At 44.4% G+C, this 25,589-nt stretch overlaps 1 protein-coding gene across 1 annotated transcript; it reads left to right on the top strand.

Moving 5' to 3' along the window:
- The first annotated feature begins 1,774 nt into the window (after positions 1–1,774).
- On the top strand, positions 1,775–24,983 carry Ckmt2 (creatine kinase, mitochondrial 2). Its single transcript, XM_021180568.3, has 10 exons — positions 1,775–1,871; positions 13,585–13,756; positions 15,325–15,523; positions 16,819–16,914; positions 17,297–17,518; positions 18,713–18,798; positions 19,321–19,444; positions 20,307–20,441; positions 22,251–22,376; positions 24,726–24,983. Exons 2-10 carry the CDS (start codon positions 13,605–13,607, stop codon positions 24,843–24,845), a joined length of 1,260 nt encoding a protein of 419 aa, XP_021036227.1. The 5' UTR covers positions 1,775–1,871; positions 13,585–13,604; the 3' UTR covers positions 24,846–24,983.
- The last annotated feature ends 606 nt before the right edge of the window (positions 24,984–25,589 follow it).

The following is a 25,589-nucleotide window of genomic DNA, read 5'->3' on the forward strand; positions in this document are numbered from 1 at the left end:
AACAGGAACTGTGTGGGGTGAGTATTTAGAAGCGTGCAATGACCTCTGTCTGTCACTTGTAGAGGTTTCTTGTCCCTGTTACAGCTTCTTCATCCCCAGCTTAGATGGGGACAGAAACTTATTTTCTCACCATGTCCCCCAACTTCTGACCCAACTCACTAAAATATACATGTAATCTGTAAAATGTAAGCTGTGGAGGTAGGGGTATAGAGGGATCCCTAGATGCTGATTATCACAAAATTAAGGGGAAATAAAAGGAGGAATTTGGTTTTTGTAACTGCCATTCTTTAAAACTCTATGCCACTCTCCCCAAAGCCTTGTGGTGCTCTGGATCTGGGGGCCAGGCTGTATCAGGTCACTGGGACTGACTTTGAAACAAATATGTGTATGCACAAGTGGTATTTGAGAAGAACTAAGCTTCCACTTCCCCACTACCCTGTCCTAGCTACAAAGTCCTTCAGGTCTCACAGTCCCACAGCTTGGTGCTTGTGATTCCAGAGGAGGCCACTGGGGCCCAAGAACTGTGATCTGAGATGATAGAGCATGCCAGTTGGCTCTGAGATTCTGGAGGATCATGAAGTCATTGTGGCTTGCACCATTTGGATTGCTCTAATGAAACAACTGAAAAGTCTAGAAAATATCTGAGTATATCACACGTTGAAAGGTAGTACAAAAAGCTTTCTGATCAGTGAAAGCCATGTCTTAGCAGACAGCAGTGCACACGTTCACTAGTCTGTAACAAACACATAGTGGTTAAATCTTAAGCATACATTGGAGAAAATTAGATGAGAAACTGCACACACATACCTCCCAGACCCCCCACTCCTGTCCTCCCCCAATCTGCATCGAATGAAAAGACTGAATAAACTACCTCTGCTGTGGGTCAAGTTTAAGGACACTTCGGGTCAAGTTTAAAGACACTTTAGCTAAGAAGGACACTGACCTGCTTAGGGACCACAATTCTTGTCCCCTATCCCTCTATCCAACAACTCTCTGGGTCTGGCTGTACCCTAAGAAGGGAGAGAGAGGTTTGAGCTGGTGACGCTGATATGGCTGCGGAAGCTGAGTACGTGATGGCCAGGAGAAGCAGAGGCAATCTCCTTTGAAATGGCAGGGCTGCTGTCCAGAACCCGGGTGGTTTGTTGCTATTCATAGGAACCTTTATTTAGCAGATGCCCTAGGAAGCTATTTTTAGCAGGGATACGGTCTGCTAGGCTGTGCAGTGGTCATATAAACTGGTGTGAATAGAAAGTGAGAGAGTCTAGTCTCTGCTTCAGATATCCTGATCTTGAACGTGATAGTGACGATCGTTGATTGTCCCTGAACCCAAGTCCCAGACAACAAGTTGTAAGGAGGCCTTCCTGATTGCTTCTGGTTCTCTAACAGCTGGAAATAGATCACCTGAGACTTCCTCTCAGCCTTTATTCTCCAGGACCAGCCTTTCCCTTCCGAGAGAAGTGTTTTCCTAGCAGGTAGTTTCCTTTGCTGACCCTTGTACCCTAAGCTAGGACTGCCCCCAACCAGGTGAGCTGCAGAGAGGAACTCCCTCTCAGAGTAAAAACTGTCTGCAGACCAGGCTGGCAAGCCAAGTCAAAGGTCTGCCCGTTCAGGGACAGGCAAATGTTTCATAGAAATGGCAGGTTCTAGAAAGGACACCTGGCCCAATAGCAGAAGAGTCAGAGGCTGGCCTTCAAGGACACAGCTGGGGGAGCCTGTGTAGGTGGAGGTCTCATGACGGATTGGTCAAGAAGGACTCCAGCCCCGCCCAGCAAAGTAGCCTTTTCTAGGCTGAGCCCCACAGGCTCTTGTTACACTTCTTGGCTGTGTGCACGCAGCAGGATCTGGATACGACAGACTCCTCCAGCTTCAAGGTCAGTCGGATGCTCCAAATGCATGGTCTTTCTAAAGGACAGTACTAGAACCAACCATGGTGAGCCTTAGCACATGGGACCCACAACCATGTAGGCAACACTTAGTAAGAAACTGTGGGCCATATAGAAATGGGAACATGATGTGGCAAGAGGGTTGCCCTTGCCTGGAATCACGTTTTTCCCCCGGGCATGAGCACTGGCAGCTCAACCAGAGAACCCAGAACCTTAGCTTGCAGTGCCTCTGTTTCATAGTAAATCAAGAAATTCTGTGGAGCTGGGCAGTGGTGGAGCACGCCTTTAGTCCAGCGCTTGGGAGGCAGAGGCAGGCGGATTTCTGAGTTCAAGGCCAGCCTGGTCTACAGAGAGAGTTCCAGGACAGCTGGGGCTACACAGAGAAACCCTGTCTCAAAAAAAAAAAAAAAAAAAAAAAAGGAAATTCTGTGGAAAAACATCTAAATGTGGGATTTTGACCCAAAACTTGGGATAAGTGATAAGTTTAGATGTTACATTTCATTCTCTAATAATTTGCAGAGACCAATCCACTCGTGTCTGGTAGTGTTTTTCCTCAGTTGCATCAAAAGAGATGCCTAATGACTTGGCATGAATTAGCTAGAAAATTTACGTTGATTTGAGGCTCTCCAAAAGAGCAAAATTGGTTGCTAATGGGCTGGATTCCACTTAACTGGCTAATGCTACTGCCAGACATTCAGTCCTGAAAGAGTTGATATACTGAAAATGAAAAATAAGCTTCATATGGCTTACTTACTTGCTTGGCTCTTGGAAGATTGTCATTGTCAGCCTGCCCTTGTTTGTGAAGTCCATGCCTTTGGAAGCTCTGCTTTGAATGTATGAAAAGTGACACTAGCCCAACAAACCAAAGCACCCTTTACCCTCACTGTTGTCCTCTGAACCTTCCAAAAGTACAGCCAGGTTCTATGACCAGCACAGTGCTAGCTGAGCAGTCAGAACAACGTGCTGTTAGATTAACTGTAGACTTCCCAGGAGGCTGCTCTCCCAGTGGACATCTCTCACTTCCTCTCCCATCTGTGTCCTTCTATTCTGTCCTTTCGTGGAGAAAATGACATCAGGGGTGGCAGGAAGACCAGACATGGTTGGCTGCTGAGGCCTTGCCTGCCACTCACGCTGGGAGGCACCTTTCTCAAAGCCCCTATGCATGGAGCCAGTCATGTCTGTGGGCTAAGCTATGCACAGTTTCCTGGTAAAATCAGTGTCAGAGCATGGACAGGGGACCAGGGCAGCCTCTCTTTAAAAAAAAAAAAGTAGCAGAGGCAAAGCCAGGAAGCAGGGGTTGGGGTTTGGAATGAGGAGGTATGGTGAGGTCAGAGGTAGAATGGGGCTGAGTCTGGGGCTGACTCAGTCCAACCCCAAAGGCCCTGAGTTCTCATCTCTGTCATAGAGCAGAGGAAAATCTACTAGTCTTCCTTGAGGTCACATGTGGAATCAGTGTCCAGCATTCTGGGAGTTCTTGTCTGTTGAGCCAGGTCTCCCACACAGAGCCAACCCTGAAGGTTACTGTTAGAGGTCATATGAACCCCTGCATCATCAGAGAGGATGACATCCCACTCTGTTACAGCTGTTCAGAGGACAGGGTGGCCTTTAGTTTCCTATTCTCTTGGAAATGTTTTCTCTTGAAAGATAATTCTGAAAGGATCCCATGCCATCCCAAATGGCATTGGGAAAGACCTGTCTCTTGGGAAAGAACCCTATGTCTTTGGCTTATGACTTCCTACTTGCTGAGTCAGACAGAGAAGGTCAGGGGTGCCCATTAAGGTTGATCCTGCATCCTGTCACATGAGGTAATTGGACCCGTGTGCCATCTTACAACTAGGAAGCCACAGCCATTTCTGATTGCCTACAAGACTAGCATCATGAATTTTCTCAGAAATCCTCTGGTGGTGGAAAGCAGTAGGTACACCTTCTGTTTGGGGTGACTCTTTTGGCAGCTGACATTGGCTCCCCACGACTTCCGCCTTTCATCTGTCTTCTAGCCTGGTAAAGCTCGCTCAGAAGGATGGAGCAGAAATAACTCTGATTCAGCAGAAAGGCACACACTGTCCCATCTCCAGGGCACCCAGAGGGAACTGAAGCTTCAGGAGTGGGATAGCTCATGTTGTTACAGAGCCAGAAAGAAAATCAGGAATCTGGGATCCAGTCCACCAACTGGGACAGAAAATTAAAAAAAAAAAATCACAGCTCCTTAGCATTCTGCCTAAACTGATCACTGTGGCTTTCCTTCTTTGCTGCAGAGAAGAAATGTAGGCATGAATACCTTGGGCTTAGTCAGGCTATGTTCTTATACATTGCCCCCCCCCATAAATATTTCCTGGCTTAGAGTTCCAAAATTCTACACAATTTTATCCAGATGCTATTAAAAAGCATGTTTTTCAAACCAAGAGTAAAAAAGCTGTTCCACATAAAGGAAAGAGATACTCAGCCTCTCCGAGTAAGAGCTATAGACAATACCTCGCACTCCCATCCTCCCTCTTATATCTAGCCCTATATGGAGGGAAAGAGGATGGGAAGAGAGAAATGAAGTCCTTGCAGCCTCTAAGAAAGGCAAGGCCTGTGTAGTGTCCCTTGCGGGGCTTGGCAGGCACACCGAGTGCCTAATGTCAGAGTGGAGTGTGCACAGAAATGTCTGGAATCCCAGGCACTTCTGTAGAAGCCTGAAGGGAAGAGAACATGCTTCAAATGTTCTGGGAGTCAGGGAGGAGTCACGTGATCCAAGGTGACAATCCTGTGCCTTGGCATGGTTGTGGTAACAGTGTTTCTGGGCTCTTGGAGTGACATGGGGCACACCTAAGTCCTGACTTACGAGAGCAATGCTCTTCTGATTGCTGGCCAAGGCTGTACTGTAGGTGAGTGCTGGAGTCACATGAACCTGGGTCAGAACTGGTAACAAATCTGGCTTTAGGCACTTGGAGCTAGAAAAGGCCACTAGACTTCCATTCAGCCAAATAAAGCTTGCGTGGCAGGATTCTTGCAAAGTCTAATGATGCTTGTCAAACCCTTTGCACCGTTGGGCTGGAGTAGGAGTTCAATTAAAAAAGAAAGGAGGACATTTGGCAATTAAATGCAACACTTAAGATGATTTTTGAAAAACTGAAATAAATAGGCTTTCAAAGGAGTCATCCAAGGCTGGCTAGATAAATATTTGGGATCATTGAGGTGGTAGACTAGAGTAGGAAGTGAAGAAGATCAACCCTAAGATGTTAGGGAAAGGTCCCCATTTATTTAGTGACTACTGCAGCCTGCTCCTTCCTTTTTGCCACACCTATCACAGAAAGGAGGCAGCTGAGCTTCCCTGGGCAACATCGGTGGCTTAGCTTGGGCAGCCGAGTCAAGACACGCATCGGGCAGGATCGTTCTTGCAGATGGGCAAATAGATGCTTGGATATTTTCACACAAATAATTTTATGCCTATCATTCTCCTTCTATATCACGACTGTACTTGTGCTTAAGCGATGCTTTTCAGGTTCCACTAGGAGGAAAACAAATGACTTGACTCCTCCAAATATATAGCTGTGGACTAACCCTTTAGTGCTTCACGAATAATCTTCAATAGTGTTCTTGATGCTCACACAAAGCAAATATATATGCATGTATGTGTGTGTTTGTATGTGTGTGTGTATGTGTGTGTGAGAGAGAGTTGTATTACTGTTACAAAACCATAATTATGTGTACTCATTCCTGTGAGATTTTTTTCTTTGTTATCTAGGAATGAATCATAGACCATGTGTCTAGGAAAGTGGGGGCAACAGCTGCAGTACCTCCCATATTCTAAACACAGAGCATACTATGACCCTTCCCCCTATGGGCTGGTTGTTCCTGGCTCCTTTGCAACTACAGAGTTGCCCTGAAATCCTTCTACCTCTGTCCTCATCCTGGGGCTTCATCTCTCCTCCTAAGCACAATGCTGGACAAAATCCTGGATGCTTTTATGTTGCTGGCTCTTTCTTGTTTCCTCTTTCAGGTTCCCACAGCACTTCACAGAGCTATCTAGGTGATTCTAAATCCATCTAACCATGCACCAAGGTCCCTCAGTCAGTGGTAGGTGGGGTTGGTTCATGTAAGGGCAGCACTTACTCCTGACCTCTGCCCCTCTACATGCACCTCATCTAGTCTCAGAAGGATCCTTTCAGTACCAGAGGAAGACCACACCCTGCCATCTGCCTTATATTCTACTCAGCTGCCTTTCTACAGGGGCAAACTGGGTCAGCTATGTATGCCCTGGCCTGCAGAAGGCTCCCTGTCCATCTCTGGGATACCCTACAGCAGAGAGCAGACCAGAACCGTCTCTGTGGGCTGAATGAGCATAAACGTGCCAAGGTCTGGATGGGTGTCCATGGAGGACAAGTGTTCCTGCCTAACCCATTGTCACACCCAGAACTAGGGAAACGTGTGTCCTCAGGATAGAGAAGAACCACATCCCCAGGCTTTATCTTCCTGAGTCATGTCATCACTGTTGCTAACCTGACTCTACCCAACTAGAAAGCTGGTGTATCCCTGAGATGTTTGCGAGTGTATGGAGCTGCCACTGCCTGCAAACCTGTGAACCGAACTTCTGATTTCCAGATAACACAGATGGGGGTTGCTCCAAAGATCCTTTCTAAACAGCCCACTTCCCCCGTATCCTTTCTTTTCCACAACCACTAGTGGGTGCTAGGCTACAAGGGAGGTTAAAACTCTATCATCATTAAAAATAAAGTTTGGAATAATTAAATTTGCACATGGGTTTTCCCTGCGGCCTTTGATGGTAGCTTCCACAAATTCTAGACATAGTAGTCCCCGTTTAAACACTTCAGGTTCCAGGCAAATGTTCTCTTGTAGGCTCCTTGCAGAGCCAAATTTGCACTTGATGATTATGGTCCTGGATGATGTGACCTCCTCTTTAAGATTCTGGATTTAGACACAAAATAAGGGACACCTTTGTTTCTATAGCATTAAATGGTAGTTCGATGCTGCTGACAGTGATGGCCACCTCCTCTACCTAAAAGAGACCTAGAAAGCAGTAAATTGAGCCACTGGCTGCATCATGGTCTTCTGCTTCCTCTCATGACTGTGAGGTGTCTACTCCGTTTCTACTATTTTTTTTTCTGCAGTGTATGACATGATGCTTGTCTCTTGGAATAGAAGGCAAGGACTACTTTATGATGGTTAAGATTTTATGAAGTCTCTCACACAGCACAGTACCAGGCCACGCCAGAGCTTCTTGACACTTTCATCCCTTATCACATGACTCCAGGGAGAGGACACTTGCTTGGAGCCTTGAATGGCAAGGCAGACTGCTGGCTGTGAATCCCAGCACTACTCCTTGCAGACACTGTGATCCCTGGTGCTTTGCCTTGCTTCACTTCCATTCCCTAACCTGTGAGACAGATAACACGGGTATCTGATGGGGTTGTAGAGACTATGACATGGGATGGTACCCATTAAACCTTAGGATCATGTGCTTAGCATACAGCATGGGAGACATGAGCATTTGTTTCTCCAGTTTAGTAACTGTAGAAACTGCCATATCATAGATTGTTAACATCTTCAAATGAGTAAGTTTTTTAAAAAGCCATGTTCCCTGTCCTCGCTGGCCTCCTTCCTTCTCCCTTTGTCTCCACAAACGGTTTCACCATCAGTGAAATATGTCATTGTCATTTGCTCTGCTTGACCCTGAACCCCACAGTCTACTGACACTATTTCAGTCTGTGGTCAATAGTTTTCCTTTGGAGAGAGCATCAGGGGACACCCTTTGGCTCCATTTCCCCTCGGGACTTCCCAGAACCATGATGAGGAGCTGGTGGGCCTTTGGTCCCATTTTAATCCTCCATTGTTACTCTGCTGTGAAAACCTTGCTTGAGAAAAACCACTCAGTATTCCCGTGGGACCAGTGAGGACAGAAAGCAGTTAGGCATCCAGCAGCTCTAGTCCTGGGAAGCAGAGGGGGTCATCTTCATCCAAATACACTGTGATGTGATGAAGATGATGAAGATGGAGGAGGAGGAGGGAGAGGAGGAGGAGGGAGAGGAGGAGGAGGGAGAGGAGGAGGAAGGAGAGGAGGTGGAGGAGGAGAAAAGGAAGGAAGGAAGAATGGAAAAAGAAAAACAAACATTTATGTTTCCTGCTATCCTGGAAGGCTCATTTTCTGTGGGGTAGCCTCTGTAGAATCATCACAGTAATTGCTGAGGATGGCTGTGAGGGTACCTAGAAAGCAGACAATCTATGTGGCTGATAATTAAGAATCCAAACTGGCCATTCTAGCTGGTGAGCAGCTCCTAGACATGGAACCTGAGCATAGAGACACCAAAAACTAAGTCTTACCTGTTTGTTGTTATGGGTAGGATTTCAGAATATATGGTTAAAGAGATGCAGTTTAGTTTGGAAGCAGGGCCTGGTCTTTCCAAGTCACAGATTTAAAACTGAAAAAAAAACTCAAAAGAAAAAGAAGGAAAGAACAAATGAGCGAATAAAAGAAAGGAAGGAAGGAAGGAAGGAAGGAGAGGAGAGGAGAGGAGAGGAGAGGAGAGGAGAGGAGAGGAGAGGAGAGGAGAGGAGAGGAGAGGAGAGGAGAGGAGAGGAGAGGAGAGGAGAGGAGAGGAGAGGAGAGGAGAGGAGAGGAGAGGAGAGGAGAGGAGAGGAGAGGAGAGGAGAAATTCTCAAAGCAAAGGAGGTTGGCCAGATCTAGAAACACCCTTGGGAATGGATGTGGCAAAGGTCCTGTCTTCCTTACCACCATGAGTGACACCCGAGCAGGAGACACTTTGGAGGCAGGAAGCATCTGCCTTTTGAAATTGGGCAGACTGCTGAATATAAGCCTAGCCATGGGTCTCTAACTGGCAAGATTGCCTGATGTCTACATCCCTAGATAATTTCTCATTGTGAAAACATCAATATTTGTGCATACAATACTTCCACAAGACTAGATGCTAGAGTAGTGGTTCTCAGTCTGTGAGGTCATGGACCTTTGGGGGTCAAAAGATATTTTCAGAGGTGTCACCTAAGGCCATTGGAAAACTCAGATATTTACATTACAATCCATAACAGTAGCAAAATTACAGTTATGAGGTAACAATGAAAATAATTTTATGGTTGGGGTCACCACAACCTGAGGAGCTGTATTAAAGGGCCACAGCACTGGGAAGGTTGAGAACCCCTGGCATAGAAGTTGATGACCGCATGGCTTCTTGATGCGACCAAAAGACCAGGACACATGAGATTAACTAAAACTGCCACCTGATAGCATTGCAGGTTATTTTCCAGTCAAATATTGATAAAATATACTATAGCAAATAAAAAATAGCAACAGCCATGTATTACCAAGTATTCCATCCTGTCAATCATTGTGCTTGCCATGCTTTTATATTTGTGGGAGCCCAAGTGTGTTTATAAAAGGATCGCCACAAGAATATCTGTGATGTGTCATATGACATTATGACCTTATGAGGAATACCACATTTCTAGACAATTTGAGTGGTTTGGCTATAATCCCTGTCAACCAGTGTTGACCACAGCCTCCTTATGTGAGGCGTGACTGGAATTCTATAAAGTAAGGAGCAGATGCTTATTGATCAGGTAGCTGTGGTCATGCCAATAGATGGAATTTCTTGGGCTTGAAGAATATACTCATCACCAGGGCCATACAACACGCAGGGATTCCCTAACATTAAGGGAGGCTGTGAGAGCTGAGTTCACCAGCAAGATGAAAAGACTGTGAAGCCCAAACTAGCCTGTGAGTGCTCAGGGAACCAAGAGAGAAAAACAAAAAAGCAAAACAACCCATTGGTGTAGAAGGAAGCATCGTTTATGTGGGCTGAGATGTCAGGTTACAGCCTGGTGGGGCAGGGAATAGAGACACAAAAGTACTAATTGGAAAAACAGCAAGAAGCCCCCCAAAATGACAATGCTTTGCTAAAACAGCTTGGCCTAATTTCCTGCATAGGTCCAAGATTAAAAACCAACATTTAGAAGCAATATAAAAATTTTAAGACCACAAAAGCTCTAGAGCCAATCTGAATGTCAGGCTGACAACTGTCTCCTTAGCAACAGTCTCCATGGCAGGCCCTGAGTGATGTCTGCATGAAATGGATTTGATTTTATACACTTGTGAAAGATGTAGTGTTTGGTTGATATTTAGCTCTTTCCTGCCAACCTTTTGTTTTGTTTCATGATCTGAATGAATCTGCGACCCTGGGGGAGAGGCATGAGCCTCTCTTGGTGCTAATATGGATCTCTGCAGCTTCTCCTCCAGAGCATAAGCTGCCAGGCCATTTTACTAACAGAAATCAAAAACAAAAGGAGATGAAGTTACCCAGATGTAACATGCCAAGGAAGTCATAATTGTCACATATAATGTACATCACCTGCTCTTCCCACCAAGCCCCAGGATTCCCTGGTGTGGGCTTCCATGACCTTGAGAGTAATGAACATGGCAGTCTTCTCGCTTGCCTGTCCTGGTTGGAGCCGGTACAGATGTTCTGATGGTTCTAAATGCCTCTGCCTGGTGCAGTGTCACTTACCTTTCTTTCCCAATCGGTCTGTCCAGCCTTGGACCCTCTGTTCTCTTTGCCTGAACAGCTTTAATGAAAGTAGGCATCACGCAAGATCCCCTGAAGAATATCTTGCTTGTTTCCTCTCCATCATCCATCTCCACATATAATTATTTCATTTGCTGTGTTTCTTATCCATCATTCCTAGAAAACTTAGGAGTCCCTGAAGAACACAGCATTTATTCACTGTCTTCTCTTGCCTCTGCTATCTACCACAATGCCTGACACTTAGGAGTCCCTCAGTCAGGAGTTAGTCCCTGAATGAATCACGTGCTTTTGCTGGGCTTGAAATCCAGACCTAGAGATCAGAGGTCCCAAGACATTCTGGAAGAAACCCAAGGGTAAAAAATTTGCCACACCTGCAGATATGAACACAGTTCCTGTTCGCTAAGGAACAATGGCTCTACCTTTCTATTGAACCCCTATGGCTTAGAAGGCATTTGATTAGAACTTTTTCCCCTTGATGAATTTACAATAAATCTCAGAGTGACAACATTTGTCTCTTTGCTTAGAAAGCAGAATTGAGAATGTGACAGCACAGTGTTAGTGTTGCCTGCTGTTCATAGGGGCCAGGATGCCTTAGCACATCTCCACATCCTTGAAGTTAGTTAAAAAAAAAAATCCTGGCAACACTGGAGTCTGTGGAGGGCAGAGGAGTATACGTGATAGGGCCCTAGTCTGGCCATTTCAGGTCTCTAGAACAACTTCAAGAAGTGACTTATTTGTCACAACAATTTTAGACATCTATGCCATCAGTAAAATGCAGAGAATTGTATACAGATGTTAATATAGAAGATAAGGTTTCTGATAAGCTGATTTCTTAGGCCAGTGTAGAAAAACAACTTCATAAGTGTTTAAATGCTTAGAATGTCTTTGATGCTTAGGAATTTCCTTGGAGAGGCCTGGCAGCCGCAAGCTCATCAGTTGCTCAGTCATGGAAGCAAGGCGATGATGTCAGAAGGATAGATACACATAGAACTAAGTGCCACCACACCCAACATGAGGTTTAACCTTCTCTGGGTGGCTCAGGCTTTCAGCCATAGTGGTACACACCAACAAACTCTTTGAAGCAACCAGCCCACCTAAAACTTGGGGGCATTCTGAGGTAAAGACCTAGGCTAAAAGAAGCCATGCTTTCCTTATTTGGACATCATGGATACCACAAAGTGGGAACGTACTAAGAAATGCCTTTCACTGTTGTCCACTCAGAGACTCATGATACGAGACTCATGACAGGGAGTACTGGAAGGCTGGGTGGCCCTCGTGACTTCTGAGCAGCATTATGACCACCAGGATTCTTCTGTGCATATTTAATGCTAGCCTTCCTGATTTGTTGAGAACCATATAAGAACAGGTTAAGATCTATATGCATTTTCTTCTTTACCTGAATTTCAACCTGCCATTCACTGGCATGTTATTTCTTGAGTACTTTTTAGTAGTTCCTTTGTTATTGGTTTGTTCTTTTTTTTTTTTTTCTTTTAAGATTTATTTATTTATTATATGTAAGTACACTGTAGCTGTCTTCAGACACTCCAGAAGAGGGCGCCAGATCTCGTTACGGATGGTTGTGAGCCACCATGTGGTTGCTGGGATTTGAACTCTGGACCTTCGGAAGAGCAGTCGGGTGCTCTTACCCACTGAGCCATCTCACCAGCCCCTTGGTTTGTTCTTTATCTGTATTATTTTTCATTCTCATGTGAAATAAGTTCATTGCCTCTTTGTCTTTAAAAAAATTATTTCCCTAGGTGCATTACTGCAAAATTAACTGATATTTGTAATTTCCTTGTAAGTGAACTGTCTTCTTTCTACTTCTAGCATCTTTGTGTCTGACTGAAGGCATTTGCTGAGGGATCAGTTTCTTTGGTGTTTCATTGTCTTATATTATGCCTCATTTACTTTATCCACTCTGGATAATGCTTAGCCATTTCCTTTGAGATATCACTTCAGTTTCCTCTTGTGTCTCTTCCGATGACTTTACTCTAGTTTGTATCTAACTCTCCCACTGTAATTATCAATCATATTTCCTAGCCTGTGGCTCAGATTTTCCAGTTTTTCTGCTTCTCTGTGCTACATTCTGGGTAATTTCCTAAAGCATGACGTCCAGTTCATTTTTTCTTTCTTCAGCTGTGTCATATCCAACAGTTTAATTTTATAATTTTGTTCTCTTTCAAGTTTTTTCTTTCTTATTCTTTGGTTTGTGTGTTTAGAAAGGATTTCACCACATTATCCTAAAATTCACTATTCAGAGCAGGTTGGCATCAAACATAAAGCAATCCTCCTGCCTCCTACTACTAAGTGCTAAAATGATACATATGGACCAACATGCTTGGATCGTTTGGCCATTCCTAATAGTCTTTTGTTGCTTTGTCATAAGTATGATTCTCATAATAAATTTCAAAAATGTAATAATTTATAAATAACTTTGTTACTTAAACATCTGTCTAGAGCCAGTCTATGCCCTTGTCTGGCAATCTTACAATCTTCAGTCATAGAAGCCCTAAGTCTATTGTTTTTCTCTTTTGTATTCTTATTTATATCTTTTTATATGGTTGGGATTTTGCTATTTAGTCTTAATCTGCAAGAATCCAAAACCTAAGCTAAACATGATATTTTTAAGAAAGATTTTGAGTCTGCTTCTGCTAGGAGCCAAGGAATGAATTTTGTTAATTTTGAACAACTGGATCCCCTCTCTGGAGCCCTAAAGCAGAGCAAAAGCTCTGGACATCTCCCCCCACCCCAGACATGCACATACTGCTGGCACCTCAACCTTTCAAGTCAGAAGGACATTTGCTCTTAAGATAACCCAAATGTGTTTGTGTGGTACTTCGAGCTCTGACACAGTTTGTATGGAGTATGTATAGTGAAACAATGGTCCTCAGAGAATTTCAATACCTCTCAGAAGTCCAGAAATCCATCCTACTCCGAGTCTGGTTGTGTAGTTGTAAAGTCCAAAATGCACTCACTTTGTCTAATATTTAGAAATATATAACTTTTGTTGACTTTTCACTATAATTCCTGGAGAAAATGGAATGAGCATTCACAAAACCTGAAATAGATAAATAACACAAGCACATTGTTTTAATCACCTGGAGCTCTCCATGCTGGGTTCAGAACTGTCTTATGATGTTATCTGATATGGCTTCTTTCCTAAATAGACACTTAACCAAGAAGAAGGATGGCCAGTGCCTTCTCAAAGTTGCTAACTGGCCGAAATGCATCTCTGCTGTTTACTACACTGGGAACCAGTGCCCTAACTACTGGCTACCTGCTGAATAGGCAGAAGGTATCTGCTGATTCCCGGGAACAGCACAAGCTCTTTCCCCCAAGGTGAGTCCTCCTGGCTTTAAAATGACACCGATCTCTTCTGTTCGAAATGGTCAGTGAAGAATCCTTCTTCTTGCTTTATTTTACTTAGTCTCATTTGTATGGGTGTTTTTGTGAGTGTATGTCTATGCACCATGTGCATGAAGTGCTCACAGAGGCCAGAAGATTGTCAAATCATTTAGAACTGAAGTCACAGACAGTTGTTAGATGCCGCCGTGTGAGTGCTGGGAATTGAACTTGGGTCTTCTGGAAGAGTAGTTTCGACAGTGCTCTAAACTACTGAGCTATATCTCCAGTCCCTAAGAATCCTTTGTGTCTTTCTAAATGGCTAAGTCAAACTTTTTCTGAAGCTCATTAAGCCTAGTTTCCTATGACAAGCACAAAGAAATAGATCATCATTCCTGCCCGAAGCTTGCCATGCAGTTAAACAGGAACAACAGTGATAGTTGGCATGTACTGAGCACTTGCATTATGAGATAATCTGGTAATGCGTATGTTAGGTCCTTCCACATGGGTCATGATTCATTTTAGCATCCTTTAGTAATAAAATGAGGACATAGAATTACTAAATCCAAGTACATGTACTTAGTGTAGCCACATGCAAACCCAGGCTCCATGGGATGAGACCCATGTTCCACTCACTGCTCTAGAAAATGTGACCACAGTATTGATTTTAAGTGTGATCATTAAAGAACATTACAGATAGGACATGGAGAAGCATGCAGAAGATGAGGTCAGATATTCTGCTGCCTCAGACCTCACTGTGTCCAAGTCACCAGTGCACCAAGTAGTTTGAACAGGGTGATGGTGTCCTAGGATTCCATGTAGATAGGGAGGAAACAACCAAGATGTCCCTTGGAGACTCTGACCGGATCATCACCTCTGAGGGATCAGAGCAGCCATGCACCCAGGGAGTCGCTGCGGGAGATCAGCTGAGTGTGGGACTATGGTACTCCTCAGTTTGTATTCTTCAAACAGTACATGGCCCAGATAAGACAGCATCTAATGTGGTGGTCTTCTGTGGGTTATCCTGACATATTTATCAAATGCTTGTGTCCATAGCTACACACTGTTCTGAAGACAGGCCAGGTCTCTGTTGTCTCTGTTGTCATAAAGTTCTCTCTGTAGCAAAGCACTGAGGGGTGAGCAACAATGTAGGTAGTTCCCTCTCTCTGTCTTTCTCTGTCTCTGTCTCTGTCTCTCTCTCTCTCCCCATCACAGACCCAAGAGACCCAACTATGGCTGTAATTGAATTCCATCAATACTACTGGGCAGAAGAGAAACCTGCATATGTTTTCAATTCATTTTCCGACTTCCTTTCCTCTTTTTCTGCGGTAGCAAGCATCACAGGTTTCCTACTAGGCAGAACCAACCACGTCCTTTCCCCTAGTTGTCACTAACACAGGTTTTTCTTAAGTCTGGCTTACTCAAGCCAAGACTTGTAGGTGTCTCTTTCTAACTTTTCCTGTGTTCACTGGACCAAAAGAGCCTGGCTGAAGGTCACAGAGAAATTGAGCATTTGATAGCCCTTACATGGGGAATACTGGCCCACAGCCTCTCTCCTCTCACAGTGCGGACTACCCTGACCTTCGAAAACATAACAACTGCATGGCTGAGTGCCTCACCCCCACCATCTATGCCAAACTCCGAAACAAGATGACACCCAGTGGCTATACCCTGGACCAGTGCATCCAAACTGGAGTGGACAACCCTGGCCACCCCTTCATTAAGACTGTGGGCATGGTGGCTGGTGATGAGGAGTCGTATGAGGTAAGACTATGTATGGCCTGCTGATTCCGGAGTGGGGAGCTACCTTGCATGTGGGTGAGGTGTACTATCATGGAATCCTTATCTTTCTTTGGAGTCAGCTTTTGCATTCTCAGGAAGGGCTCCAAAAAAGGGAAGTCAACTCCAGGAATCCTTTCTGGGATTATGAGATGTGTAACTACCTAGGGACAATGCTTTCTTTGCTACCATGCCAATGTCCTCTCAAAGAGAGACTAGTTGCATGAACAGAGCTCTCTAAGCTTGTCAAAAGGCTATCTTGGTGCAGAAAAATTAAATAAGATTGAATGGTGTGTATTCATCAGAAATACATTGAAATGCTTGATTTGGGGTTTGTTGGGTTGGGTTGTTTGGCTATAGTTTGGAGACTTATTGTTCTATTACTGTGGCACAAACTCCTGGGTTCACCAAGTTTCTGGGCTCCTGAATGCTGAGGAGCAGTGGCTGTTGATAGCAGAACTCAGGTCTCATACCCATCTTCACAGAGCAGCCTCTTCATTGAAACAGAATCCTACAGCCTGATCCCTCATCCTCTCTCTTTTCCCTCTTCTGTCATAGAACTAAAGGCAGTTTCTCAGAAAAGCATCTATCAAGGGACAAGAAGGGGCTATCCCAAATAAACAAAATGGTAGTTTATTAGCTTATAACAGAGACTTAGACTATAGCTGCCTCTTTGGTCCCAATGCCCTTCTTCCCTCTTCCCATAACATCTAAGGCTATTATTATATATAACTTCTCTTGGCTTTACTTGAGCTAAAGACTACCCATGCCTATGCAGCTCATTTTGGTTTGAGTCTGGACAGGTCCCCAACAGGAAAAGTAAGAGACCCTTGCTTTGTACAGCTGGGTTTCCCCATAGATTTCGTGTTTTGCTTTGAGTCTTTGACTTTCTCTTCTGATCACAAAATGTACTTAGCCCCTGAGCTGGTAGCTTCTTTTAGCTAACAACACAGAAAACCTTTGAGTTCTTAACCATCAGATGTTCTCATCCAGTGGGTTTGGCAGAATCCTTAGGGAAGAGATTAAACACAGTCCAGTAGCCTAGTTCTCCCTCAAGAATGGGCATTTGTTTGTTTGTTAGTTTGTTTAACTTGTGTACATTTATTCTTTTCATTCTCATCTACTAGTATACTCTTCTATGCATGTTCCGCATGGTGCATGGAGAATTTCGCAGGAAGCCATCCAACCTGGCCCTCTGGCCATTGAGGAGAAAGGAAACAGAGAAAAGCAAAAGTCGTTTGCTAACAGGCAAGCCAGTTACAGGATATTCTTGCTTATAGGTATTTGCTGACCTTTTTGATCCTGTCATCAAACTAAGGCACAATGGCTATGACCCTAGGGTGATGAAGCATCCTACAGACCTGGATGCATCCAAGGTAGGCTCCAGGCTCCATTTCTTTTTCCCATGATGCAAGATTTCCTGAATCCACAGACAGAAGAGAGAACCTATGAGGTGTTCCTGGAAAGATGGCCAACTTCATCATATGCCCTAGAAGGATAGGGGAGTTTAATAAGCTCCTTTAAGACACCTCTAGAGGACAATTTATAGGAACTTCAAACTTTCCTACAGTTTACCCCAACTGAAACTACCTACTCCAGACCCCACCTTACTTAACTAAGGTTAAACTCCAGAGTTCCATCTGTCCGTTAGCCATGCTCCCTGTGATGCAGTGCCAGAAGGTTTCCAGGCAAGCTGCATGTCAGGAGACTGTGCTCTGTGGCTGCCATGGTGACCCTCCACTCTGTTCCACCTGGCAGATTACTCATGGGCAGTTTGATGAGCGCTATGTGTTGTCCTCTCGGGTACGCACTGGCCGAAGCATCCGCGGGCTGAGCCTGCCTCCAGCCTGCTCCCGGGCAGAGAGAAGGGAGGTGGAGAATGTGGCCATTACTGCCCTGGAGGGTCTGAAGGGTGATCTGGCTGGCCGCTATTACAAGCTGTCTGAGATGACGGAGCAGGATCAGCAACGTCTCATCGATGTGAGTAGGTGACAAATCACTCAGGGTCTACCTGGAAAGAAGTTGGACCTCCAGCTCTGACTAGGCTTCTACCCAGTTAGAGTTAGTCCTTCAGGGCTGAAGCTTGCCTGAGGCATCTCAAGGGGGGACCCCAGTATCACCCCATCCTGGCCCATCATGTCACTGTAGGACTAGGCGTATCCTCTCCCACTGAGGCCAGACCAGGCAGTCAAGTTAGGGAAACAGGAAACTCCAGTATGAGCCTTGGGCTTGGCACAGGAGGGTGGAGATGAATGGGTTATCTGCCTCCTGTTACCTATGAATAAGTGAACTCAACCAGGTATGGAAATCTTAGTCATGCTTAAAGGATGATTTCCATACCACACCCTAAGAAAACTCTAGAGGCTGAGAGGATCTAGGCAGGAAATTAAGGTCCTTTCCCTGTCTGGTTCAGAGCCAGCCCGAGCTGCCTACAGGCACTCCTCCTTGCTGCCTCTGAGCACCTGTGGGCTTCTCACTGACTCTAAGGTAAACAAAATGCAGTCCTTTGGGGTTTTATGAAACATGGGTTCAATATGTAGCTATGCTGGCCTCAAACTCACAGGATTGCTCTTGACTCCGCCTCTCAAGTGCTGGACATGGATCCTTTTATTTCTTCATTATTACAAATTTTAAAGGAGCTGTTATTTTTTACAGTAATGTTGATGTAAACTCCAAGAAAGGAAGAAACGAGGTTTTGTTATCTCAGAAGATATAAATGACTTGGAGCATCCTCTTTCTAAGCACACAGGGCAGCTATCTAGTTAGTTGGTACTCCTCAATCTTCTGGTGTGTGTAGATTCTGCCATCCTCTGCCTGCCACTACAGAGCAAGGATGCGTCTGCCTTAAGCAGCCACCCTGGCTTCTTGTTTATGGGTGAGCTTCCTCCCAGAGAGTGGCTTTCTCCAACCTCTCCTCTCTCCAGTCTCCAGGGGCTCCCACTTGTTAGAGATTCTATCTAGATGGACCCCTGATTTCTACTTGGTATCCTGTCTCAGCGTGATCTCTGGGCATCAGTGGTTTTGTTTTTTAAAAGCTCCCAAGGTGTTCCACCACACAAAGAATCCGAGACACACTGCTGAGAGTCCTCTTTATCTGTAAGTTGAAACTTGATCAGCTGGCCCATACCTACTTTCACAGGCTCATCTCTCTGCTTTGTCCCTTTTGGCCCACAGGACCACTTTCTGTTTGATAAGCCAGTGTCCCCTTTACTAACATGTGCTGGAATGGCCCGTGACTGGCCTGATGCCAGGGGAATCTGGTATGGTTTTTATATTTTCCCTGTGTGTTGAGGATCTCAAATCATCTGCTTCTTCTAACCTGAGGTTGCTGTGAACTGCAGTTGACAGCATGCCGGGCTTGAGGGCTTGAGGGAAATGGGAACGCAAGTATAATTGAAAATGGTATGTGAGAGCGTGTGGGGTGTGTGTGTGTGTGTGTGTGTGTGTGTGTGTGTGTGTGTGTGTGTGTGAGAGAGAGAGAGAGAGAGAGAGAGAGAGAGAGAGAGAGAGTAGTTGAACTATTGTTCTCTTGTTTGAGGAATGAAGGGAAGGATTGTATTTTGTGAGGGTAAAAACATTCTCGGCATCGTTAATGGCTGGGTTTAGTTTTATTCTCCATTCTGCAAGCTATCATTATTCCGTGGTACTTGCTCAGGCACAATTAAGAGATAAGGGCCATCCAGGGAATGGGGAAGGTGAAAAGAAGCAATCAGGTAATGAGATTTTCCATGTGTTCAGATAAACGCAATTAACAGTCAGCACTGCATTTCTGTCTTCGTTAGGCATAATTATGACAAGACATTTCTCATCTGGATAAATGAGGAAGACCACACCAGGGTGATTTCAATGGAAAAGGGAGGCAATATGAAACGCGTATTTGAGAGATTCTGTCGTGGACTAAAGGAAGTAAGATTCCATTAGGGGTTTCTCGATAGTCGTCAGAATAAAACCTCTCTAGTTTCCATATCTGTGTATGTATTTTAGATTTTTTATTATTATTTTATTTTATGAGTGTTTTGCCCACAGTGATGTCTGTGTACCACATGCATGCAGTACCCTTGAAGGCCAGAAGAGGGTGTCTTCGGATCCCCTGGAACTGTAGCAACAGATCGTTGTGAGCTACCATATGAGTGTTGAGATCCAAAAGAGATAGTCTGGAAGAGCTGCCAAAGCTCTTTGGGAAGGGCCATCTCTTTATCCTTGGTATTTTCCATTTTTAAAAACATAGCTTTGAAACTTCCAAAGTGGTACTTCTTTCTCCTAAGAGTCAAATCTTCAGAGTAGTGCTTCCAAAAGGGGCGGCTTTTCTCTTTGGAGGGGAGTCTGTGATTCACTATCTTCTCATTCTATTCTAAATATGATATAAGGATAGAAGGAGTGGATGCGGTGAATGAAATGGGATAGGTAGAACGGGGCAGGGGCTGGGACATGGGCCTGGATGGTGTGCCACAAGAATAGATTCTCACAGGCTTATCAGCAGAGAATTCCTATGCTCTCCTACAGTCTTTGCATTAAAAAAAAATAGTATCAACAGATATTTATTGAGGGCTTAAACTCTTCTAGGAACTGTGTTAAATGCTTTATATGCCCATCTGATTGAAAAGAGTGCTATTTATACTCTAATAGAAGAATTATCAAGCACAAGTCCCGTAGCTCCACCAGTTTCACTCATGTGCTGTACTGGTCTTTCTCTCCCTGGTGTCTGGGTGACGTGAAGGAACAGGTACTTGAGAAGTCTGTCATTTGCACATTGTTACTCCATCTGTAGGTGGAACGATTAATCCAGGAACGAGGCTGGGAGTTCATGTGGAATGAGCGTCTGGGATACATTTTGACTTGCCCCTCGAACCTCGGAACTGGATTGCGAGCTGGTGTCCACGTTAGGATCCCAAAGCTCAGCAAGGTAATGGCGCATGACCAGGAGCTTTGTTGAGTCCCTTCAGAATCAGCTCAGATGTGACTTCTTTTCAGAAGGAAACATCAGTGTTCATTCCTTAACCCTGACCTTTGGCACCTGCAACAGAACACTGATAGAAGGGGCGGGGCTGGCTTTAAGTCATTTGCATTAATTAACATAAAAGGATCCAGGCCTGGAGAAGGGGATGGTGCTTCAAAAATAATGCTTTTGAGTCTCTACCACTTAACAAATCAGGATAGGTGTGGGAGCTGCCCTGCTATGCTCTCTGGGTTCCTGTCACCTTGTTTTTACATCTGAGCATGCTTGAGAAGAGAATGGCCTGGAGGGAGGACTTAGGCAGTACAGGTTGTTACGCCATTCTTGTGCGACTTGTTCTTTGTCTTGTTTTTTGTTTGTTGTTGTTGTTGTTGTTGTTTTCATTTCTTATTTGTATTTTGTGCAGTTTGGGGGGAGTGTGTGGTACACAGTGAATGCCATTGGACAACTTGCAGGTTCTATGGGTTCAAGTCAGGCCATCCTGCCTAGCAGCAAGCGCCTTCACTCGGCGAGGCTGCCAGTAGGGGGCGTTGTGTGGACCGCTTAGAGCATTTTCCTCGGTTCCATCAGTCCATGAGGAAAGGAGAGAGCATGTAGGCGTGTCCAAAAGACTTAAGGGGTAAGAAGCGAAGTGATACACTTCACTTCTGCTCATTCTGGAGGCAAGGGCTTAGCTAGCAAATGGCTACATCTTCAGCTCCTGGGCTGGGGAGAAAGAGAAAGCAATCCTGATGTATAGCTAGCCATTTCTGCCACAGCACACAAAGTAAATCAAGGACACTTAAACAATTTTAGAAATGTGGAGCCTATCAAGAAGAAGGCATGCATTTTTTTGTTATTCAAAATTCCAATGTTAAAAACATGATTTGAAGTGATTTAGCTTCATGGTTTTAATTATAACAATGAAATCGGTGTACAGGTGACTAGCAAACACACAAAAGCTGGCGTCCATAGCAAATAAATGTGTGCATTTATATGAAGATAATCAACTGCAATTCTGCTGACTTCCATCTGTCTAACTTTGGGCAAGCTAATTCCCCTGGAGCTGCTTGCTTATCTGAAGTTTAGGGGTTAGTACAGCTTCAATTGTCCCCTATGAGTTTATAAGTTAGACACTTAATCACCAGATTCCAATGCCAATGGCATGTGTAACTTCAGGAGATAGTTAGGATTGTTGAGGTCTTAGCCTTGGCCTCCATGATAGCATTAGTGGCTGTACAAGAAGAAAGATCCAAGCAAGCATATATGCTCTGTCTCACCATGTGTGACCCCTGCCACAGGATAATGCAGCAAGGTCAATCCTCACCAGATGCCAAAACAGGTGCCAGCACCATGTTCTTGAATGTCCAACCCTAACTTCAAGCCAAAAGGGCTTCTATTATTATAAGTGACCTGGTATCAGGGGCTTTTTTTTCCCCTTTCAAGACAATACATAACTTTAGCTGGCCTAGAACTCCTTATGTAGACCAGGCTGACCTCAGTATCATAGAGGTCCACTGGCCTCTGCCTCTGGAATACTGAGATTAAAGGCATGTTGCACCATCCTCTGGATAAGGTAGGGTTTGTTTGTTTGTTTGTTTGTTTGTTTGTTTACAGCACCAGAAAGTGGACTTTGATGGTGTGAAAGTAGTATCCACTTCATTGGCTGTTGGGAGGCTTTGAGCCCAGTGCCCACCTATGGTGTAAACATGCTATCAATGGTTACTGTTCCATTTTAGCATCTTTGCTCAATGACCTCAACAGTATCCCTTCTCCTAGGATCCACGCTTTTCTAAGATCTTGGAGAACCTGCGGCTCCAAAAGCGTGGCACAGGTGGTGTGGACACTGCTGCAGTGGCAGATGTGTACGATATTTCCAACATAGATCGGATCGGCAGATCAGAGGTAAAGCCTCTCTCAACCCGAAATGTACTAACAAGGGTCAGCCTGACTGCATTCACACACTCCCATTTTCCCCACCGAGTCCGACATAGCTATTCATTCTTGTGTTTCCCTTGCATGGAAAAATAACACATGGAATAACATGGAAAGATACACAATCCCTTCTGAGTCCTATTAGGGAGGTCAAGGAATCACAGTGGGGCTGTTGTTATAGAGCAGCCCCCTGGGAGCTGTCGGAGCCATCACAAGCAACAGAAGCTCCCTGGTGCTAAAGGACAGCGGTCTTTTATCCCCAGGGACTCAGAGAACAGGTGTGCTGTCCCTCTGAGAGTGAAAACCTCCCCTGTCTCTGGATTTCCCTTGCTGAAGACCACATGCTATCACCTTTGTCTTGACATCTTAGACCCTTAATAGTTCCCACGGCTTTAGTGTAGCCTATAAGGCCAAGGGACTCCTGTGGTAAAGGAACAATAGGTTCAGTGAGACGAGTCAGAACTCATTAGGAACAGGCAGCTGAGGACTAAGTACACACTGATAGTCACCACAGGGAGTTATCTCAACCTGGGATGCAGCCTCTGCTCGCAGGACTAAGTATGAAGGGCCACTGTATAAAGTTCTCTCAACTTGCAGAGTCAAACAGAGCTTAGTGTTTTATTGTAAATTTCTAAGGGATATTTATAAAAGTTAGTAAAGTGTCTAAAAGTATTTTTAAAGCCATATATTTAAACTAGTAGTGCTCATTACCATTTTGTCTCATAACATATTCTACAATTCATGAATGCCTTATCATAGCAATATAAATAACATGACTGGGGATAGAGAAATACCTTTTCAAAAATTTTTATGTGATTTTTTTAAAGATTTATTTATTTATCTTATGTATTTTGTGTTTTTCCTGAAAAAAAATATGTATGTGTGAGCAGCAAATACTCTTTCGTGGTGAGGCCCTCTCCAGCACTGATAAGGTATATCTTAATGATAAGGCATTTACTTAGCAGGTGCAAGCACCTGTATCTGATCCCAGTGTTTCGAAATAAACAAATAAGAATTCAAAACAAAACACAAAAATACTTTGATATCCAAAAACATGATTTTGAGTAATTATATGGTAAAAATATTCCTTTATATGTTTAACATTTTCTGATTGGTATTTTTAACCTACTTTATGTATAACTTGAATCACAATTCTAGACAGAATATAATCCTAAGAAAGGAACTGGGAAAGTTATATATCACCAAGTTCCTTTGTGAAAAGTTTAAAAGGGCCCCACCTCATCACACCCTGTCCAACACAGGACACATCTATTGGAGAAGGGACCATGGGCTCAACTAGATGTAACTGGCTTTCTGGCCCAACCTTCCCTCAAGGCCCTAGTTTCCCTCTGAATGAAAAGTGGTTGAAAGGTTACTGAGCTCCATCCAACTTAAGGCTGTTCCACCTGCTGTGTAAATAAGGAAATCTGTATCGTGAGCATATTCAGTGCTCAGAGGGTTGAGAAGCTGGCCAGAATGTGTATCTACAGAATAACACACCGGTGTCATTGTATGGTCTTCTGTACAGGAGGCTGATGAAGAAAAAGTTCATGGAGTCGTTACTAGTTAGAGTAATTGCTGCTCTTGCAGAAGACTCAAGTTCAGTTCCCTGTACCTACATGGAGGTACAACCTTCTATATGAGTCTAGTTCCAGAGAATCTGATGTCCTTTGGCCTCCATGAGCACTCGAATGAATGCAGTACATATAAACTCTTATGCAGGCACACATATATACACATAATAAATAAAACAGTAACAATAAATCTCTACAAGAAAAAAGGGTGTGGGCAGGAGAGATGTGAAGCAGATAAAAGTATTTGACACACACACACTCACACACACACACACACTCTCTCACACACACACACTCACACACACTCTCACACACACACACTCACACACACTCACACACACACACATTCACACATACACACACACACGATATTTTAAGGAAAGGAAAATTGGCGGGTGATGAAAACCAATGACTTTCAAGTATAAAAAAAGTTCTCCCAGCAACCCCACCCTAAGGAAAGCTTGAGAGAAAACCCTATGCTAGCCCTCCACTTCCACACCTGACCCAGCATTGGGATGCCTCCCCTCACAGGAATGCCCCATTGTCATAAAGTTCTGCTGAGCAGATGGTTCACACATACACCAACACTGCTCTGTCCAGCAGGGCTCCCCAGGCAGCTTCCACTCGAACTAATCTCTCCTTTTCTTTTCTCCATTATGTCTCCTCCTTGTGGCTCTCTCTCTCTCTCTCTCTCTCTCTCTCTCTCTCTCTCTCTCTCTCTCTCTCTCTCTCTCTCTCTCTCAAGGTTGAGCTTGTTCAGATTGTTATTGACGGAGTCAACTACCTGGTGGATTGTGAAAAGAAGCTGGAGAGAGGCCAAGACATCAAGGTGCCCCCTCCTCTGCCTCAGTTTGGCAGGAAGTGAATTTTATCCCTCCAAGTTTGTGGGTAATCTGTCTGCTGGTATGACAGACACAGGAAGTCTCTGCTCTGAGAGTTTTTGTAGACTTGAACATGTAAAATTGTAGGTACTGCTATCTTTACAATAAAACTCTCCTTAATATCCTTGGGCAGTGTCTCTAATTTTCAATAATACTGAGTAGGTGGTCCATATGCCAGTTATAGGCAGCAAAATGGAGAGGTCACAGGCATACATCTGGGTAAACGTTCAGCTATCCAGATGTTAGCTATGAACAGTCCTGTACAAACGCCTTATGCACATGAGATGAGGAACAGATATAGTAACTAATTTTCCAGAAGTCTGGGCAAGGGGAAACTTCCTTTGAAAAGAGGACCTTCATAAAAGGCTATGAACTCTTAAGAACAAGCAGAGGCTGTGTGTCGGTTTGTAGATGCTGCTGAAAGTCAGCCTGTCAGCTGTGTCTGTTATAAACTCAAGCAAGCAGAGGTATAGGAAAGCTTTGTGGTTACAGAAAGTAGTAACAGGCGTGCTCTGATTTTAGCGGCAGGCTGGGAGACAGGCTAACAAGGAGGGCACCTAGAGCCTAACTCTGTGACAAATATTTAGCTTTACCCAGTGGTGCTGAGTTTGAGCAAGGGATCCGTCAATCATAGACGATTCTGAACTGATTGCCCCAGGATCTGCAAATTGGATTCCCAGACCAGACTGCTTGCTTTATAAATTGTAGGTGAGAATTCTATTGTCAGA

This window comes from Mus caroli, unplaced genomic scaffold (assembly GCF_978045245.1).
Source record: "Mus caroli unplaced genomic scaffold, Mus_caroli_1 scaffold_15, whole genome shotgun sequence".
Lineage (NCBI taxonomy): Eukaryota > Metazoa > Chordata > Mammalia > Rodentia > Muridae > Mus > Mus caroli.

Excerpts from the sequence above, each read along its gene's own strand:
- Ckmt2 (XM_021180568.3), top strand. The coding sequence starts at position 13,605 with ATGGCCAGTGCCTTCTCAAAGTTGCTAACTGGCCGAAATGCATCTCTG. Across the intron at positions 15,524-16,818 it reads GTGATGAGGAGTCGTATGAG|GTATTTGCTGACCTTTTTGA; the intron begins GTAAGACTATGT and ends TCTTGCTTATAG. Across the intron at positions 20,442-22,250 it reads GGATCCCAAAGCTCAGCAAG|GATCCACGCTTTTCTAAGAT; the intron begins GTAATGGCGCAT and ends CCCTTCTCCTAG.